This window comes from Chionomys nivalis, chromosome 6 (genome assembly GCF_950005125.1).
Source record: "Chionomys nivalis chromosome 6, mChiNiv1.1, whole genome shotgun sequence".
NCBI classification, from domain to species: Eukaryota; Metazoa; Chordata; class Mammalia; order Rodentia; family Cricetidae; genus Chionomys; species Chionomys nivalis.
Genome location: NC_080091.1, coordinates 93,409,107 through 93,428,230, shown reverse-complemented (window position 1 = coordinate 93,428,230; position 19,124 = coordinate 93,409,107). Strand labels below are relative to the sequence as shown.

The following is a 19,124-nucleotide window of genomic DNA, read 5'->3' as shown; positions in this document are numbered from 1 at the left end:
AGTAAAAACTAACTTTGTATCTTCTGAAAATTCCATGCATGTATACAATGTATTGCCATTCTACATCATCCACTTCCACACCCTCCTATCCCCTCCCAGGAGGGCTTACCTCCTACTTCTGTGTCTTGAAAAAAATCTGGGTTTTGGGTGGTACTGGGGTTTGAACCCAGGGTTTTCTTGGTGTTAGGCAAGCACTCTGCCACTGACCTCCCTCCCAGCCCACCAAGAAATCTGGATTTTACACAGAAGGTAGAACAGGAGAAGTATGCAGATGAGAGCCAATAGCTTGAGGCATGTGTCAAGCCCGAGTCACAAGAGAAGACAATAAAGATGAAAGGGGGAAATGCAGACGCGACTACCAACAGTTCTAAGACGGAGAGGACCACAACACTCAAGATGGAGCCGCTCAGCAGGTGCCAAGCCCTCCCTAAGAGACAGGGAAGCAGGCACTGTTGGGGTCACACAATCAGGCTGCTTGGGTTCCAACCTTGGCTTTGAAACTCATTTATCTGATGTGACAAAAAACTAGTTAATTATTTTATAGATTTTTAATTCCATAAAATGTCAGTCATAAATTGTGAGGGTTGAATAAATAAATGCATGTTTAGCAGTTAGGTGTGGGGAAGAGGAGGATAGTGATGTGGGACTAGGAGGAAATGATGTAGTGACTATGATTAGGGTAATCACACGCCATGAGGATTAGGCGAAAGGGAAAGCCTAGAAGCTGTTGGAGGGGCTGGTCCCTGGACAAGGGTCCTCGCCTCTAGAGGGGCTGGTCCCTGGATAAGGGTCCTTGCCTCTAAGGCTGACAACCTGAGTCCTATCCCCAGGTCCTGACCCACATGGCTGAAGGAGAGAACTGACTCCTAACTCGTCAAGGCTGTCCTCTGACCTCCGCAGTCATGAGGAGACATACACGCTCCTCTACCCCACAATAGAAATAACAGCTTTGGGAAGGAGAAAACCAGAAAACCATACAGAAACAAGAAGCTGGCTCCATGCTGCATGGTACCTCAGGCGTTAACCTTAGCACTTGAAAGCAAGGGCAGGAGGATTTCTGTGTGCTCAGCCAGGTCTGTCTCTAAACGAATAAACAGATAACTATGAACATAGTGGGTGACAGAACAATCAATGGCTATGACACTGAGCCTGCCTTCAGTACACCAGCAGAAAAGCATGCTTCTTAACATTCAAGAAAATCTTGTGAAAATAAATTATTTGCTAGAAAACCAACAGTCATGAATTACAAAGAAGTCAGTTATATAGTTTTACAAGTTTGGTAATATATGAAGTAGTAACTGATGCTCTGACCTTAAAAACCTATTGCATTTAGGCTGGGCAGTGGTGGCATTTGACTTTAATCCCAGAACTCAGGAGGCAGAGGAGGAGAATCTCTGAGTTCCAGGACAGATAAAGCCTGTCTCAAAAAAAAAAAAAAAAAAAAACCAAAACAAACAAAACAACAACAAAGCTGTTGAATTCAGCCCCTCCCCTGCAGACTGGACACAGGGCCTCATTCAGTCAGGCAGGGTTCTAACCACTAAACTGGCTAAGTCATGCCTTTAATTCCAGCACTAGGAAGGAAGCTGAGGGTGGAAGAATTCCCTCCAGTTAGAGGCCTGGGCTACAGAGACCCTACCTCACAAGATCAAGACACAAACAGAAAACACAAGAAAGAGAGAGGGCACAAGAGGGAGGGATTTAATACCAGGACATCCACTTTTTCATTAAAATGTTGAAGGAAACAAACCAAGCGGAGGAATGCGTTCGGTGAATCCCCCACTGTCAGTGACACCCTACCTGCGAGCTGGCAGATTGACCCCCGCTGCCAGGGTGGATGTGCAGGTGAGAAGGCAGAGCACGCCTGTGGAGTAGGCCTCTTCCAGAAGCTTCCGTTCGTCACTCGTTAGACCACTGTGGTGATAGGCCACTCCGAAAGGGACGGTGCGCTTCAAGACAGGGCACACTTTACCGTTGCCCATGTCCCTCAAGTTTTTAATCACTTCGGACTTTTCTTTCTCTCTGTGGTTTAGAAAGTCCCTAGAAAAAGAATCCGTTAGATATAAGAGCCTGGGACTAGAGAGAGGGCTCAGTAGTTAAGAGCACTGACTGCTTCTCCAGAAGACCCAGGTTCAGTTCCCAGCACTCACACAGCAGCTCACAATCACCTGCAACTCTAGTTCCAGGGGATCTGACACCTTTTTGTGACCTCTGAAGGAATGAGGTATGTGCACAGTGCATGTGTGTGTGTGTGTGTGTGTGTGTACATGTGTTTATGCAAAGCACCCATAATCATAAAAGAAATAAATCTTTAAAAGGAGGAACTGTGAGTCCTTGAATTACAGTTAGGAAGTGCTTACCACTTTCTTCTAATACACCATGCTAACATCCCTTCTAGCTATGAACTCCTTTTATCAGTATAGGACAGAAAATGTCTTTCCTGTGGACAGGGTGTAGATACTGTCTCCACAAGGAGGCCCGAGTTGATGTCCGTGTTCTTCTCACCCTTTTCACCTTGGTTTTTAGACAGAATCTCTGACTGAACCTGGACTCCATCCAGCAAGACTAGCCAGTGGGCTCAAGGAAGTCTCCTGTGTGAGCTCAGGAACCTGTGTGTGAGCTCAGGGAACCTGTGTGTGTGCTCCAGGGAGTCTCCTGTGTGTGCTCCAGGGAGTCTCCTGTGTGTGCTCCAGGGAGTCTCCTGTGTGTGCTCCAGGGAGTCTCCTGTGTGTGCTCCAGGGAGTCTCCTATGTGTGCTCCAGGGAGTCTCCTGTGTGTGCTCCAGGGAGTCTCCTATGTGTGCTCCAGGGAACCTGTGTGTGCTCCAGGGAGCCTCTTGTGTGTGCTCCAGGGAGTCTCCTGTGTGTGCTCCAGGGAGTCTCCTGTGTGTGTGCTCCAGGGAGGCCCCTATGTCTCTCCGTATTGGATTGCAGGTGTGTGCCACCATGCCCGGCGCTCACAAGGGTGCTAGGAATCCAAACTTGGGTTCTGTGAGCCATAAGGTTCTTTTAATTCTTACTTTGCTAACCATTAGGACTGCTCTCCAAGTCTTTCTTCGTATCACAGAACCCAATGGAAACCTGATTGAAACTAAGGGAAAGTCAACTATCTATCCAAACATAACACCTTAGAGACAAGTTCAGAAGCTTTGGGGACTCCCTGGATTTTGGTCCTACACTTCCTATGAACCCATGGAACGGATACTGGGAGACCCCCCCCCGCTCTCGACACTAGAATTATTTCCTCTACAATTTATGTCTTTATGGGAGATGGTTTATTTTTTTTTTAATATTTATTTATTTGTTATGTATACAATATTCTATCTGCGTGTATGCCTGCAGGCCAGAAGAGGGCACCAGACCTTATTACAGATGGTTGTGAGCCACCATGTGGTCGCTGGGAATTGAACTCAGGACCTTTGGAAGAACCGGCAATGCTCTTAACCGCTGATCTATCTCTCCAGCCCCAGCACCGAGATGGTTTATCTTAAAACATGAATTTTTACTCTGAAAATGGAAACATACCATATGACAAGACAATGTCTAAACACTAATACTTCAGAAACTTCAACAACAAATTTTTTTTAGGGTTTGTGTGCTTGTGTGTGTACGCCTGTGCATGAGTGCAGGTGGGCATGGGGGACATAGGTGCTGAATCCTCTGGGAGCTGGAGTTACAGGCAGCTGTGAGTCTCCTGAGATGAGTGTTGGAATAGAACTTGGGTCCTCTGGGAGAACAGGAAGTGCTCTTAACCAGACATCATCTCTCCAGCCCAATGCCCTGAGCTTGTTTGTTTGTTACATATTTGTCTGTCTGTCATTATGCAGCCCTGGCTGTCCTGGAACTCACTATGTAGACTAAGATGGACTCAGACTCACACAGGTCCTCCCCCTCTGCCTTCTGAGCACTGGGATTAAAGGCATGAGCTATCATGCCTGACCTTTTTCCCTTTAAATAATCAAAACCATCACTGCAGAGGCAGACTATCAATCACTGAAATTCAACTTCTTGACTGTACTACCCAGTAATGTTAACCCCCTAATTTAGACAGTCCATGCCAGTCGGATTGAGAGAGACCATAGAGAATGAGCAGATGAAAAGTTCATGTTAGTAGTCTATGACATAGCCTCAGGCCAGGGCCAAACAGGTATAGAAACTACAGAGCAAACATGTGCAGGAAACAGAACTATCAGCACTTACAGCTGCCTTACACTTTCTCTGTGGATACAGCAGAGCTCATATTAAAAGAGCTCAAATTGCCAAACTAATACATTTCTAAAATTCATAGGAAATTATTTCTAGTGCCCACACAAGTTAAGAAAACAAGGACAGTGGTTATTAAAGAGAAGGTGCAGATGTAGACATGACCCGGCCTCAGAGTAATGGTGGTGATTATCCTACCCTTGCTGCATGCAGCCCGCCTGCGACCCAGCATTAGAACAATGGCAGTGGTTAGCCTGCCTGTGCTGCATGCAGCCCGCCTGCAACCCAGCCTCGGAGCAATGGCGGTGATTATCCTGCCCTTGCTGCACTGCAACCCGGCGGGGTCATCACTCTTCTGTAACTGTAGAATATTTTACTTTAATGTGAATTTCAGTCGAATTTTCTTTAAGGTCAATTCCTTCAGAATCTAATAAAACAATACATGCTCTGTGAAGAGAATCATGATCAGCACAAACAGTGTATTGTTTAGTCTGTGATTTATGACAAACATAGAAGAGATTTTTGTTTAAATTAACGTACTTGCTTAGAAATTTGCACAGCATTTCTGCTACATTCTCACAGTTCTTCTTGCTCGGGCAGAAAACCAGGCAGGAGTAGTTGGGGATAACTTCTGTCACCAATGCCACCAAGTGATCGGGATCCATCTTTTTCAGGGCATCAGAATACTGCAAAACAGGGAACCACGCAGATCGCAGTCACAAAAGCACATCCGTTTTCCTGTGTGACTTTTAAATGTCTCTATGTCTCATTATTAAAACAAGAAATGAAAGCTCTATAAAACATCAAGTGTTCAATTTTCTTCTTAGGTAATTAGTTAGGGACTTGGTTTGGGGGGCACATTTAGCCTAAAAAGAGGGTTAAACAATTAAGAATGAAGGAAGTGAAAACAGTTCATGTTATTAATAATTCTGTTATGTGCCCACCTCCACCCAAGCAGAACAAAATGCCCAGAGGGAAATGAAGGCTGATGCCACCAACTGTCACAGAGCTGCACAAGGGACTTCTTTTGCCATTATGAATTGGATTCCACAGCACTTTCAGAAGTGAAAATATTGCAGTGAATTATGATAATTTGTAACATCATGCAGGGACACAAAGGACAAGAAATAAAAGGTTGGTCATTTAAAATCTCCTTAGACCCTTTGACTTTACTGAAGACCAAGATAAGGGTTTAGAAATATATCTCACAAAATTCTAAAGCTGTGATAAAACACGACCCTTTGAAATACTCCTCATGCCAGTTGTGAGCCCTTAGCATGCAAACATGATGCTTCTATACACCACTGTGTTAGTTAGACTATAAATTATTCTTTTGTTGTTGCTGGATAGATAATTTATCTACCAGATATGCCTCCAAATTTTCATGGTTCAGGAGCCAAGAAATATCTTACTGGTTCATTAGTCAGATGCAAACAATCTAAGAAGTATGTACTTCCTCAAAAATTCAGCAGTCATTTGAATCAAAAGTATTCTAGTTCTTAACTAACACAAGAGCTCACTAACAGGATGTGTGCACAGGTATTGTCTTTCAAAGTGGTGTAGGATTGCACACAGTCCTGTTCTAGAGTTTTCACACAGTATCGTGTACAGCAACTATAAAATACCCAACTTCACAAACACATGCCAAAGAGAGAAGCCCAGTATGATCTAACTAAAACCGGACTAGGTGAGCTCAGTGGGAGAGCAAGGCACAACAGGAGAGGCCCTGGCGTAATCCCCAGCACTGCACACAAAGAGGAAACAGGCTGCATTCAATCAGTAGCTGTTATCCATGACAAATCAAGTACCAGACACCCCTGCCCCCAACAAACCAGCTAGACTCTCGTGAACCGAGGCACAAAGGAGGGGCGCCTGGACTGAAGGGTTCCAAACCAACACACCTTGTAGTTAAGGAGGCGTGAGAAGGTCATGCCGTTCTCAGCTCCGCTGTCCACCTCATAGATTGTGTCATTCACTTTTAGGTATTCTTTCAGCTCAACCTTGAATTAAAAGGAAATACACAATTAATATAAAATTTGTAGTTTGGAATTTAATGAAATATTTTAACAAAGGACACTACACAAAGGCCACAGCTTTATGAGGATAGCGAAGACATGCTTCAACTTAGATGTTCTTTCTCCTTTCCCTTTGCCTGTTTTCCTTTACATAAAAACAGGAATTAAGATCCCTGAAAAATTACTTTTGAATTCAATAGCGTATACTACTTAGTAGTGTATAGATAAAAGTAACTATCCAAAGAAAACCAGATCCTCTGTATTTGCTGCAAGAAGTAGGAATGAGGGGCTGGAGAGACAGCTCAGGGGTCTTGCTTGCTGCTTTCCGCAAGGACCCAAGTTTAGTTCTCGGCACCCACAACAGCATAACTTACTGTAACTCCAGGGGTCTGAGGCCTTTTCTGGTCTCTGCAGGCACCCACAAACACATGGCAGACATTTACTCAGACATATACACAGAAATAAAAATTAAGTAAATATTTAAAAACAAAAATAGGAAGAAGTCATAGTGCTGGTATCTTCTCTTTTTCTGTTGTTTCTTAAGATCTACGACTTTCCGTGTGAGCCGTCAGTTCCAATCTGGAAGGCCGCTGAAGGACTGAGGACAGAAACAGTCTGCAAACACTGTCTTTCTTTCGGTGGGAAGATGTGTTGTGAGTGTGTGTGTACACACGTGTGCATGCGCATGTGTGCCAGTACACAGGTGCACATGCATATGTATGTTCAAGTAAGTGCTCACACACGTGGGCGCCTGCATGAGAAGAGAGGCAGAGCTCAGTGCTGCTTCTCAGGCACTGCCCATCTTATTAAAGACAGGGTCTCTCCCTGCCCTGAAGCTTACCAAGTAGGCCAGGCCGGCCAGCTGGCCGGCCACGGAACCCCAGTGACACTCCTGGATTACAAGACATGTGAGCGCGCCCGGCTTTTCTGTGGGTTCTGGGGTCCCTATGCTGGCAAGGCAAACACTTTATCACCAAGCTATCTCCCCTGCCTCGGTTTACCGGTTCTTAAGACTTCATTCTTAACTTTTTTTTTTTTAAGTGGGTTTAAATTTGACATCTAAAGTCAGAAAATATTTTCCAGAAATTTCTATAGTTGGTACAAATATAAAAACAACAAATTTCAAAATAATATTCAGTGACCCTCAACAATTTCTTTCTAAAAACCTAGACACAAGACATCCACATGAATACTGCAAAGACAGCGTGTGGACGTTACACACTATCTTCAAGTAATTACGAATCAGACTTCTTACTTTAGTCAAGCATTTTGGGAATGTTGATATTAGGATTAAATTTAAATCTAGGTAAGTCACGCAGGGCAGCATTGTCTGTAATACAGTACTTGGGAGGTGGAGGAAGGAGGATCAAGAGTTCAAGGTCATCCTTTGCTAGATAACTAGGTCAAGGTCAATCTGGGATATATATTGTTTCAAAACCAAGAAATAAAAAAATGTTTTAATTAAAATATTTCAATTCTTTTTTTTTTTTTTTTTTTCGAGACAGGGTTTCTCTGTGGTTTTGGAGCCTGTCCTGGAACTAGCTCTTGTAGACCAGGCTGGTCTCGAACTCACAGAGATCCGCCTGCCTCTGCCTCCCAAGTGCTGGGATTAAAGGCGTGCGCCACCACCGCCCGGCTAATATTTCAATTCTTAACTTACTTTAAAAAGTGCCTAAAGGTTAGGCATTTGGAAATATTTTCAGAGCTTTTTTCCTTTACGGGTTCTTGGCCAGGTCAGCTCTGAGCTCAGTACGAAGCTCTGGCTCCTCTAAAACTCAAGATGCTCCTGCCTCAGCCTCCTGAGTCTGTGCCATCAAATCTGACTAAGGTAATTTCTTTCTTTAAATTAAAAAAAAAAAAAATTAGAAAAAATTTGGAATCCATACAAAGGTAACTCCATTCACATCACCGCCACCCTTCTCTCTCTGTTTTTCTCAAACTATGAATTTTCTTTTTTTCAATTATTGTTGTTCACACACAAAGCCTACTGAGTTCATTCAGTGTTACTGATGTGCATAAGTATTTAGGGCTGAGCACTTGGAGTGGGTCCTATGGGGTGCTCATCCCTGAGAAGACTGACCCTCCCTCTCATTTTATTTTATTTATGTGTGGGGGTGTTTTGTCTGCATGTTGTCTGTACCCCACACATGTGCAGTGTCTTTGGAGGCCAGAAGGTGGCACTGGGTTCCACGGAACTGGAGTTAAAGAACTTCATGAGCTGTCAAATGGGTGCTGGGAATTGAATCCAGGTCCTCGGAAGAGTATCCAGTGCTCTTAACTGCTAGGTCATCTCTCCAACCCTGATTCTCCCTTTCAGCAGCCATTACTGGCAGCGGTTCTTCATTAGGGGTGGGGCCTTGTGAGACTAAAATTGTGGAACATTTACCCAATTTTCGTGTCATCCTTGCATGGAGGCCATGCTAATCACCTGTACTCTTCTGATTTTAATACATGTGCTGCTGAAGGGGCAAGTAAGGTAAATTTCTTAATGTTGACAGTAGGTACAAACATATCTCATGAAACCTTACCAAAGATGACTTCAGATACTAAGATGTGAAACATAAAATGAGTTCTGGGAAAACTCATTCAATAAATGTTCATGGAGGGCCCGCTGTCCAGTCACTGTTCCAGGTGCTCTAACTGCATTAGTGACTCAAGCCAAGATCCCTAACAGCACAGCTGACATTCTCTGTAAGTAAACTATTAGCACACAGCTCTGGCGAGTGGGATTGTGCACCTTAAAGCCCACTATGTTCACTTTATTCCTTTTTCTTTTCTTTTGTTTCTGTTTTGTTTTTTGGTTTGTTTGTTTGTTTGTTTGTTTGAGACAGGGTTTCTCTATGAAGACCTAGCTCACAGAGATCTGACTGCTTCTGCCTCCTGAGTGCTGGCATTAAAGGTGTGTGTCACCATCCCACCCCCACCCCAGCCTGCCACCCTTATTTCTAAGGGGAGTACAGATTAACCAATACCGTGCAAACCTTGGGTACATACTGGTCTGAACTGACTGGTGTAATACTCGGCTTTAAGGAACTCCTGCAGGTCTTGGACATTGTTTAACGTTGCACTCATTCCAATAATCTGAGTTGTTTCTAAAAAATCAAAATATTAAGAGTAATGTGTCATTTATGTCCTAAAGTAATTTTAGCCCACTTCACTGCCATTCGGCCTGAGTGTCTGGAAACAGGGAGCAGGGAGATGAGGGTATGTTGTTAGAGGCCGCTTGCTCATTCCTGGCAAGCTAAGACCCAAAACAATCATATAGAAATCTGTATTAATTAAATACCTGCTTGGCCAATCACTTAAGCGTACTGCTAGCTAGCTCTTACATCTAGAATTAACCCATTTCCATTATTTTATATTTTACCATGAGACTCGTGGCCTACCAGCAAGGTTCCAGCTAGCAGCTCTATGGCGTCTCCTGACTCTGCCTTCTCTATCTATCTATCTATCTATCTATCTATCTATCTATCTATCTATCTATCTATCTATCTATCTATCTTCCAGCCTGGATATTTCTGTTAAGCCATTGGCCAAAAGCAGCTTCTTTATTCATTAACCAATAAAAACAACACATATAGAGGACTTCCCACACCAAAGGTACAACTTGAGTGTCCTTTAACCAAAACATTTGGACCAAATGTTTCAGATTTGGGATTTTGTCAGATTCTGGAATATTTGCATATATATAAGGAAGAATCTTGACGTGACCTAGGTCCAACTGCACGGTTTATTTGCTTCATATACACCTCACACCCAAGGCGACTTTTCACGCTTTTAGTGCACCTGCATTTTGACTGTGCCCCATCAAATCAGGGCAATAAAAACTTCCACTTGTGGTGTTATAACAGCAGTCAAAAAGTTTTAGCCCATTTTGGGTTTCTGATCTTCGGACTGCCAAACTGTATTTTGTCACAGTAAATAATCTGAGGCTCAAGGAACGAGACCTTTCAGGCAGCGTGAATGTAGACCAGGGTAACCTTGAACTCACAGCGCCTGGCTCTTCCTACCAAGTACTGGGATTAAAGGTACATGCCACCACCGCCCAGCATAGCACAGCCTTTCTTGATCATTCCCCTGCTTGCTTATTCAGCTTGTAGCCTATCTTGTCCTCTTTGAACAGTACCCTGGATGATCATTTCATGATATAAAGCAGAATCAATGAAGAAGCATGCTAAGAAGGCTTAGCTTTAGTTTTTAGATCGATAGCCAAGTCTAGAAAGTCATTTAGCTTTATGAGCTTCCTGCCACTCTAATTTGTTTTCTTGTGGTTTTATTTTTTTAGAGATGGTCTCCTGTAGCTCAGGCTGGCCCTGACCACTTGGTCATCCTATTTCTATCTCTCAGGGGCTGGGATTATGGTCAAAACCACCAGGCTTGGTTTTTAGATTTTTTTTTTTATGTTGACAACATCAGAGACTTTTCATATGGCACAAAAGTTTGAGACTAACTTTGCACAGTAGTTTACACTGGAAGTCCTATAGTAACTTCCAGGACAGCCAAGGCTACACAGAGAAACCCTGTCTCAAAAAAACTAACAAAAAAAAAAAAGAGGAAGGAAGGAAGGGAGGGAGGGAGGGAGGGAGGGAGGGAGAGAGGAGAGAAAAGAAAGAAAGAAAGAAAGACAGAGAGTGAGAGAAAGAAAGAAAGAAAGAAAGAAAGAAAGAAAGAAAGAAAGGTGTGCTAGAAATAATGGGGTGTAAGCAGAAAACATGAAGGTTAATAAAGGAGGTGAAAGGTAAAATTGTAATTGGGTTTATATTCGCAAAGATCTTTTCATCTATACTAGGTAAGTCAGGCTGAGAGGGGGAAGAGATGGAAAATCAAGATACACAGAGTCAGCTAGAACCTGGTGCTTTCTGTGGCGGTGGCAGAAAGGATGAGCTATCCCACTAAAGAGTCAGTGAAGGGGAGCAAGGAGAGAGCTTCAAACAGATCCGCAGGGTACAGAGAGGAACTGGGTGCTGACAGATATCACAAGTGAAGGTCAGTGTCCCAGAGCTTGGGGTACTGCGACAGTGGGACCCCTTGACCCTGGAAGTTTTAGGACACTCCAGGCAACCCAGCCAGTAAGATGCTGGTTTAGCTATCTGCCAGGGAATGGTGATGGCAAGTTCAAACTGAAGAAAGGGTTTAAGGAAATAAACTTCAGGTGAGCTCAGCTGCTCATAAACATTCACGTAGCAGATTCTACTTGGAAAGGAAGTGTAACCTGGAAATACAGACTGAGTTATGAGCACATGGCAAGTCCTCGAACCCTGGAGGAAAGATGACAGCTAGCAGCATAACCCTCCTGGCAGGGTGAAGATATTCTAAGGGGACTCTCACGCTCCTCCTTTCTCGTCACACTAATGACATGACGGATTTGAGGAAAGGTAACGTCCCTAGGGTTCTCATGCTGACGTAAAGGAAAGGCCGGGGCCCTGGGACCCGGGACAGGAGCCTGTCTCCTAGAAAGATTCCACATTTCTGACAGCTGTCAGGCCACCCTGCAGGAAAGACTGAAGCTGAGACAATGGTAAGCCAGGGACAGGCAGGACTACACCACTGGCCAGGACTGCTGGTTAGCCAAAGCTCTGGCCTTTATGACTGCCCAAGTTCGGTCCTGTCACTTTCACTGAAACACAAGTCTGGAACTGTATCTGCTCACCCCGGGACCTCAGGCACTGGGAAAAGTCACAGGAAAGCAGCAGCTGCTCGATAACTTAAGGAAGATTGCAATCACTTTCACAATTTAAAAACCTCTTCTTGGGGGCAGAGGTGTTTCTCGGTATTTGAGTATGTGATCAGCAGACACACTGGACTCAAGCCCTGGCACCGGCCATAAGACCTTATGAGATGACATTTACAGCTTTCCAGATACAAGGTAAACACGCAACACCACATCAATAAACAGAGATGATTAGGGTATTTCATGCATATTTAAAGACCATTGGATGCTGCAAAATATTTCCTTAAAATCTTCTTAACTATATCTTGCCAGGTGTGGTGGTGCACACCCTAGTATCAGCACTCAGAAGGCAAAGGCAGGCTCTCTGTGACTGGGAGGCCACCTGGTCTACACAGCAGGTTCCAGGCCAGCTAGAGCTACACAGTAAGACCCTGTCTTACCAACAAACAGACAAGGTGGGAAGCTGGCAGCGATGGTGCTGAGGGCAATGGTGGCAGCAAATCCTATCCAGGGCTATGTGAAGCCACAGTGAAGGTTCCGCACATTCTCAGGGAACCCTCACAACCATCCATTTTACAGCCAGAAGCGCGGAGGCTGCTGCTGTGGCTGAATGCAGAGCAGGCAGTTGGAAAACAGGTCCACTTCCAACACCTTTGCAAGTCTCACCCAGCTACTCTCACAACAGAAATGCATAAGCTGACGAGCTAAGGCATGAGCCTCAAGTGCCTTGCTGTGGGTCATAGAATCGAGTGACAGAATTAAGCAAGTCAATACTTACTGCTAGTGTAGAGCACTTTTGCTAGGGTCATCTCCAGGATGGCGCCACGGCTCCCTTCCCCGATCATGTGCAACTATGACATTAAAGAGGGCGGGGAGGAAAGCAGTCAGTGTTCACATACTGCTCATAGAAAACATGGCTACTTTGTGCAGGATGAATACGTATTGGATATTACAACTAATACACGCTTAGCGCTTTAGGTTATTCAAATGTGGAGCGGCATCCTGACACGTTTGAGATTTGGTAAATACCATTATAAAATGTCTCTGTAAACCCATCCTCACGGTTCAAGATACATTTGCCTGAGACCAGATATAAGACTATCCAGCAAGGCACGTCTCCTCTTGTGTTCTCTGTATATTAATTACTGAGAAGATCCAAACCGCAGCTGGGATATGAGTGCAGGATGTCAGTATAATAAATATGTCAACCAACCTCATCGACGACAACCAGACCCAGAGAGCTGATCCGTCCGGTTTCAATCAAGGCGTTCACCAGGCTATGCCCTTTCTCGATAGTGGCGATATACAGCGATCTCTTTTCCCTCCTTTTAGTCGGAGGAAATTTTCCTTTGCTTCCAGCATATTCTTCAACAAAGAAACCAAGTTCTACACCAAAACTTGATAAACTGGCAATCTAGAATCGTAGTTAAATAAACAAAAACACAAATCAGAGATGGAGTTGAAAAAATTCAGAGGAACTCCCTTGATGTAAAGTCGTCCCCTTGGTGGGCCCAGTCTAGAAACACCTATCTAGAAACTGGTGCAAAATGAGACGGTGATCTTTACAAAATAAACACATAACAACTTTTTATTTAGTCTATGTGTATGGGTGTTTGGTCTACATGTAAATCTGTGCTCCGTGTGCACGCAATGCCAGAGGCCAAAGAGGGTGATGAATTCCTTGATACTAGAGTTACAGATGACTCTGAGCCACCATGTGAGTGCTCAGAATCAAACCCAGAACCCCTGGAAGAGTAGTCAGGGCTTTACCATCTTTCCAGCCTTAGTATTTACAACTTTAAAAGTATATAATGCAAAAATAATTTCACTTGTCTCACCCTTCAGACTGACTCATTTATTCTGATAAGGTAATGAGTTAGTTTCTGCTTGAAAAAGCAGGCTAAATATTGATGGGGCATTTAAGATACAGTTCATACCACAAACTTAGCAAAAAAAACTATATACAATTAATAGTTGAAAGTAATTAAGTACTGTGTTACTCCTGTACATCCTAAAAAATAATTAGTAATAGTTAATACATTTATGCTAGTTTTTAGATCTTAAAACATCATATTAGAAAATAACAATTGTTTAAACACACACACCTTTTCTTGGACAATTGCCACATATGGAAGAATCATTAAAACATCTTTCTGTCGGCAGAGCAGTTCTTGTAGCATTAAAATCTCAGCCACAAGGGTTTTTCCACCACTTGTTGGCAAGGAATATATTAAATTTTTTCTTTTTTGCACAGAACTTAATGTGAGACAAGTATGCTGCCAGTCTGTAGAATTCAAAGAAAAATAGCAGAGATTATTGTCCCCTTCAATATTCTCAAGAATTTCACAACGAAATCATTGTGGCGGTCTTCATGAGGATAAATACAATTCTCACAGAAGGTAAAAGGCCAGTCCTGAATGAACCCAGCAGGTCTGAGTTCAGCCCTTGTCACCCTACAGATACAGGCACCAAATTCCAGCAGAGCAGACAGCTCCCTGGGGACCAGGGGCCAACATGGGCAGATAAGGGCAGTCTAAGAACCTGTGTTCTACAAGAGCATGCAGGCTTTCCTCCCTCACTTACTCAAGAGCTTCTTAGGCAGAAATAGAGGGGAAAAAAAGAAAATCCACAAGATCTTGTCCAAACCAGGAAAGCCTGCAATTAGTGTTTCTTGACTTGATCTTTGAGTGGTCCAAATGTCATTTTAAATAGGACTACCTGAATCATAAAAGGCCTCAGTTACTGACTGGTACACCCAGGGTCTCTCCACTCTCAACTGAGCAGGAAATAACTGTGAAAGCCAACGTGTGAGACATTGCATTACTACATTACGTTCTAGCCTGGAGGTTGAGGATGCAGTTCAGTTGGGAGAGTGCTCACCCCCAAGCACCGAGCATGTATGGAGGCCTGGGTTTGACCCCCAGCACCCCATGAAAGGGGTCTGGTGGCTCATGCCTGCGATCCTAGCACCTGAGCAGTGGAGACAGAAAGATCAGAAGTTCAAGTTTATCCTCAACCACACAGCTAGCCTGCGTTCCAGGAGGTGCTGGATCAAAACAACAATAATAATGGAAATAAGTAATTTGATAACGTGCATCAACAATCTTCACAATGTATACTAGTACTTTTTGTGAGTGTATGTTTGGCCTACTCTCTCTCTCTCTCTCTCTCTCTCTCTCTCTCTCTCTCTCTCTCTCTCTCACACACACACACACACACACACACACACATGCACGCGCAAGTGTGTGTGTAGCACTTATATATACCCTGGTGCTGGGACCCCTGGAAGAGCAGCCAGTGAGCGTTCTTTACTATTGAACTATCTTTTTATCACTAGAGGCAAACAAAGTAATAGACACATAAAAAGAAGCTCAACTGTAATCTACAGGATCGGCAAAACAAACAGAAAGGACACACACACACACAAAAATCCCACAGTTGTAAAACCCAGAAACTACAGAGAGAAGCTGCCACGGGGCAGTCTGTGGGAAAGGCCATGTGGCAGTATGGACCAGAAAACTGCAGGTTGCCGTTAGCAGCATTTTGTCCAGGATTCTCCATCGGCACAGAGAAGGAGGGTGCAAACTGTACACGCAGGAGAGCTACCGCATCGCTGTCTCACAGGTACTGTGGGGTAGGTGGGGTAAGTTAAATGAGTTTTTGCACATATGTAAGTCACAGCTTAAAAATGGAAATCTAGGGCCAGTGAGAAAGTCGTTGTTGCCAAGCCTGATGCCTAAGTTTGATCCCAAGGACCCACACAGCCAAAGGAGAGAACCAAATCCCACCAGTTGTCCTCTGACCTCCAGATGCATGCCAGAGCACACGTATCTACATACATACACATCCAAGCATATAGAACAAACAAATGGGAAAAAAAGTTAAAAACTATTTACATACTTAATATACAGTTTAAGAAAACTCATCCCAAATTTAATTTAAAGGGCTTCAATATACTATTTTAAGAATTAATGGCCCGGTAGTGGTGGTGCACGCCTTTAATCCCAGCACTCAGGAGGCAGAGGCAGGCGGATCTCTGTGAGTTCGAGCCTGGTCTACCAAGCGAGTTCCAGGACAGTCAGGGCTGTTACATAGAAACCTTGTCTCAAACAAACAAACAAACAAACAAACAAACAAACAAACAAACAAAAAGCAGAGAAGCTGAGAGTGTTGGTGTACATTTAATCCCTGTATTTGGGAGGCAAGGGCAGGCAGATTGCAGTGAATTCCAGGTCAGCCTCGTCAAAACAAACTTCCAAGACAGCCAGGGCTACACAGTGAGGCCTCACCTCAAAATAAGACATTAAAACAGTCCATTTAAGATCCTGAGCAGTCAAACCACTAAATTCTGCTAGAGAATTCAGATGCAGCCAATACCAATGAAACAATAAAAGAACGAAGGGGAGAAGAAAAAAGCGAGAAGCAGAGTGGGAAGGACGAATGGCAGCGTGGCCACAGCAGAACGTGAGGCTGCTCTGGAATCAGGTCTGGGCTCGGATTCCTTCATCTCTGCAACTTAAGTGAAGGCACAGAAGGGAGGGGACCGAAGACTAGAAGACTACCTAGGCAAGAGGCACAGCAGGACGCCTGGCTTGAGGATGGTGAGGAAGGAAGGAAGTCTGTGACAGCAGGCTTAACACAACTGACATTCTGGCCATTCCAGATGAGAAACAGAACCAAGGAATCACCTGCTTCCGCTGGTTTGAATTAATGTTATAATAGGATTTGAATTATAAATTCGGTTTTCATTTTATAAAAAGCATTACCATATAGTTTTTTGATTCCTTTCAACTGAGCATAAAGGTCTCTCACTTTGCTGGGTAGAGAATAAAAAGGACCAAGATCATCCGACGGTGACTCCATTGCCTTCCTAGCAACACTGATCTCCTCAGATAGGAGGGTCTCTTTGAGGTGTTTACTCCTAGAAAACACCGGTGTTTGGGCTGTGGCATTCCCAGCCATGGCACTTTTCAGGTGGTCTGCAATACTCTTCCTCCTGCTCGTCTCTGAAGAAGCTCTGGCTTCAGAGAGGTCATCATTTGGCTGCGGTAGCTCTTGATGGCTAAAGGCCGGTTCCTCATTCGGCGATTTATGTGAGTTCCTATCTCTTTCCTTAGCAGATTGATCGCCCAAATCATTTGATGAGTTCTGTATACGTTCAAAATATAAAATCTGAGAAGAAGGCACATCAAACAAAAGATCACTGTCAGGTTCAGGCCCAGTAGGGCCATCTGCAGCACTCTGGTTCTTTATGTGTTGGTTAGTTTCAGGATCAGTAGAGCTGTTCACAGCGAAGACAGGGAGTTTGTTTTCCATGCTTTCTGAACAAAGACCTTTAATAGCCGAGTCTGTGACAAGCTCCCTGTGTTCAGGCAGTTGTGTATATTTCTGTTCCAGGTCCTCAACTTGAGCTAAAAAGGAATTTTCTGTAAAGCTATCATAGTCATTAAACATGTCCTCTTCACTGTCGTTCTCCTGAAAGGGAAACAAAAATACATAAAGAGTTCCATCCTTCATAAAGAATAAAAAGTGTTCCGGCAAATGATTATCAAATATATAACTATATGCAAATTATCCTCTGAATACATTATCACCAGATAAAAGAAACAAACGAACCCAGAGACTTGAACTGACTTGCCTAAGATTGCTGCTGGATTATTATGGGATATCAGGATGCCAGGACAGGATCTCACATACCAGAGGTACAAAGTCTTGAACCTCCCACCTCTGCCTCCTGAGTGTATCGCCATACCTGGATTTATGTGGTGCTGGGACTCAAACCCAGGGCTTTATGCACACTAGGTAAGCATTCTACCAACTCAGCTATATCCCCAGCTCAGCCCAAGGGGTGATACTATACTTTTAAATTATTTAGGCCTGCCCCTTGCTGCACTGTGGAGCCCAACTCCCAGTCTTTGGAACTTAAAAATTTTTTACTTTATTTTATAAAGCTTTGCCTCCATGTATGTCTGTATAAGTGTTGGGTTCCCAGGAACTGGAGTTATAGACAGTTGTGAACTGTCACGTGGGTACTGGGAATTGAACCCGAGTACTCTGGAAGAGCACCAGTGCTCTTAAACACTGAGCCATCTCTCCAGTCCCAGGGATTTTAATTCCTAAACCCGTGCTAAAGCACTGAGAAATGAAAGAATGGTAGACATCTATAAGGTTGTGAATTCAATAGATACTTTTGGAAATCCCTACCCAGACACTAGAGGGTGGCCTGTTACAAAATCATGGTTGTACCACTAGACACTACAAGCAAATTCTTTTCTGAACTTGGAATTGTGACAAGAGAATGCACTCTCATGTGGGGTGGCTTGTTGAACAGAAAAGATAAAAACTGGGAGATGATAATTATTTATTAGAGTTAGAACTTTGGCTTTTCAACGTCCTGGGGCCTGGTTACTGTTATAAATTCTAGATAATATGGCTGGTTTAATAAAGTAACCAGCATGTCAGAGGTCACCAATAAAAAGTTTTATTGGTAAAGTAGAAATGAGTCATTTTGAAGGCTGGCCTTCTGTCTGTCAGGGCAGTTAACTGCCCCGTGAATACTTTTTATGACAGGGATAGTGTATTTGTGTGTGTGTGTGTCTATGACAGGGATGGGGTGTGTGTGTTTGTATGACAGGGATGGTGTGTGTGTGACAGGGATGGTGTGTGTGTGTGTCTATGACAGGGATGGGGTGTGTGTGTTTGTATGACAGGGATGGTGTGTGTGTGTGTGTGTGTGTGTCTATGACAGGGATGGGGTGTGTGTGAGTGTCTCACATCCACTTAAAAGTTTAAGGCAGTGTCTCCCCAAGTGTAAACAAGGATGACATGAGAAGCGCACAGGAAGGCTGCTCATCTAACCGGTCAACCGTGTGCACCTGGGAGGTTTAGAGCCCCCTCCCCTCGCAGCGGTGCCCGGTGCAGGGGACGCGGGTCGGTCCTGCAGCCCTCGGTGATGACGGGACCGGGCTCTGCGGGGAATCAGCGGGGCTGTACCTGGGCGGGCTCCGGGCTCCCGGTTTTGCGCCGCCGCCTCCCGGCCGCCCCTTCGTCCTCCAGGTCCTCGGAGGGCCGGAGCTCGGCCGGGGCGGGGGCGACGCAGAGGCTCTCTATGCTGCCGCGGTTCCTTTTGCGAACAGACACCCGCCGGCGGATGCGGGGACCGCCGTCCTCCATGGCTAGGGCGGGCAACCGGGCCGCCCGGGGTGCAGACTCAAGTTGATGCCACCGCTCGGATGC

General features: G+C 44.4%; 1 protein-coding gene and 1 non-coding gene across 7 annotated transcripts in view; both read right to left on the bottom strand.

Annotated features, from left to right (window-relative positions):
* Positions 1-19,123, bottom strand: part of Helq (helicase, POLQ like) — a 41,645-nt gene extending 22,522 nt beyond the window's left edge. For 2 of the 6 annotated variants that reach the window (XM_057772272.1, XM_057772273.1), the window contains exons 1-9: positions 18,882-19,123; positions 16,655-17,363; positions 13,994-14,172; positions 13,102-13,302; positions 12,667-12,739; positions 9,212-9,309; positions 6,104-6,202; positions 4,743-4,888; positions 1,801-2,040 (exon numbers count right to left, since the gene is read on the bottom strand). In XM_057772272.1, the coding sequence (XP_057628255.1) occupies positions 1,801-2,040; positions 4,743-4,888; positions 6,104-6,202; positions 9,212-9,309; positions 12,667-12,739; positions 13,102-13,302; positions 13,994-14,172; positions 16,655-17,363; positions 18,882-19,061 (1,925 nt within the window). In that variant the 5' untranslated portion in view covers positions 19,062-19,123. Of the gene's footprint in view, positions 1-1,800; positions 2,041-4,742; positions 4,889-6,103; positions 6,203-9,198; positions 9,310-12,666; positions 12,740-13,101; positions 13,303-13,993; positions 14,173-16,450; positions 16,596-16,654; positions 17,364-18,881 lie in introns of those variants that run through there. The other 4 variants (XM_057772274.1, XR_009057265.1, XM_057772275.1 and 1 more) reach the window with 4 other exon arrangements.
* LOC130876693 (U6 spliceosomal RNA) lies at positions 8,585-8,688 on the bottom strand. The gene has a single exon (XR_009057341.1). It is a non-coding gene; the product is annotated as a U6 spliceosomal RNA (small nuclear RNA).
* Position 19,124: the final 1 nt, after the last annotated feature.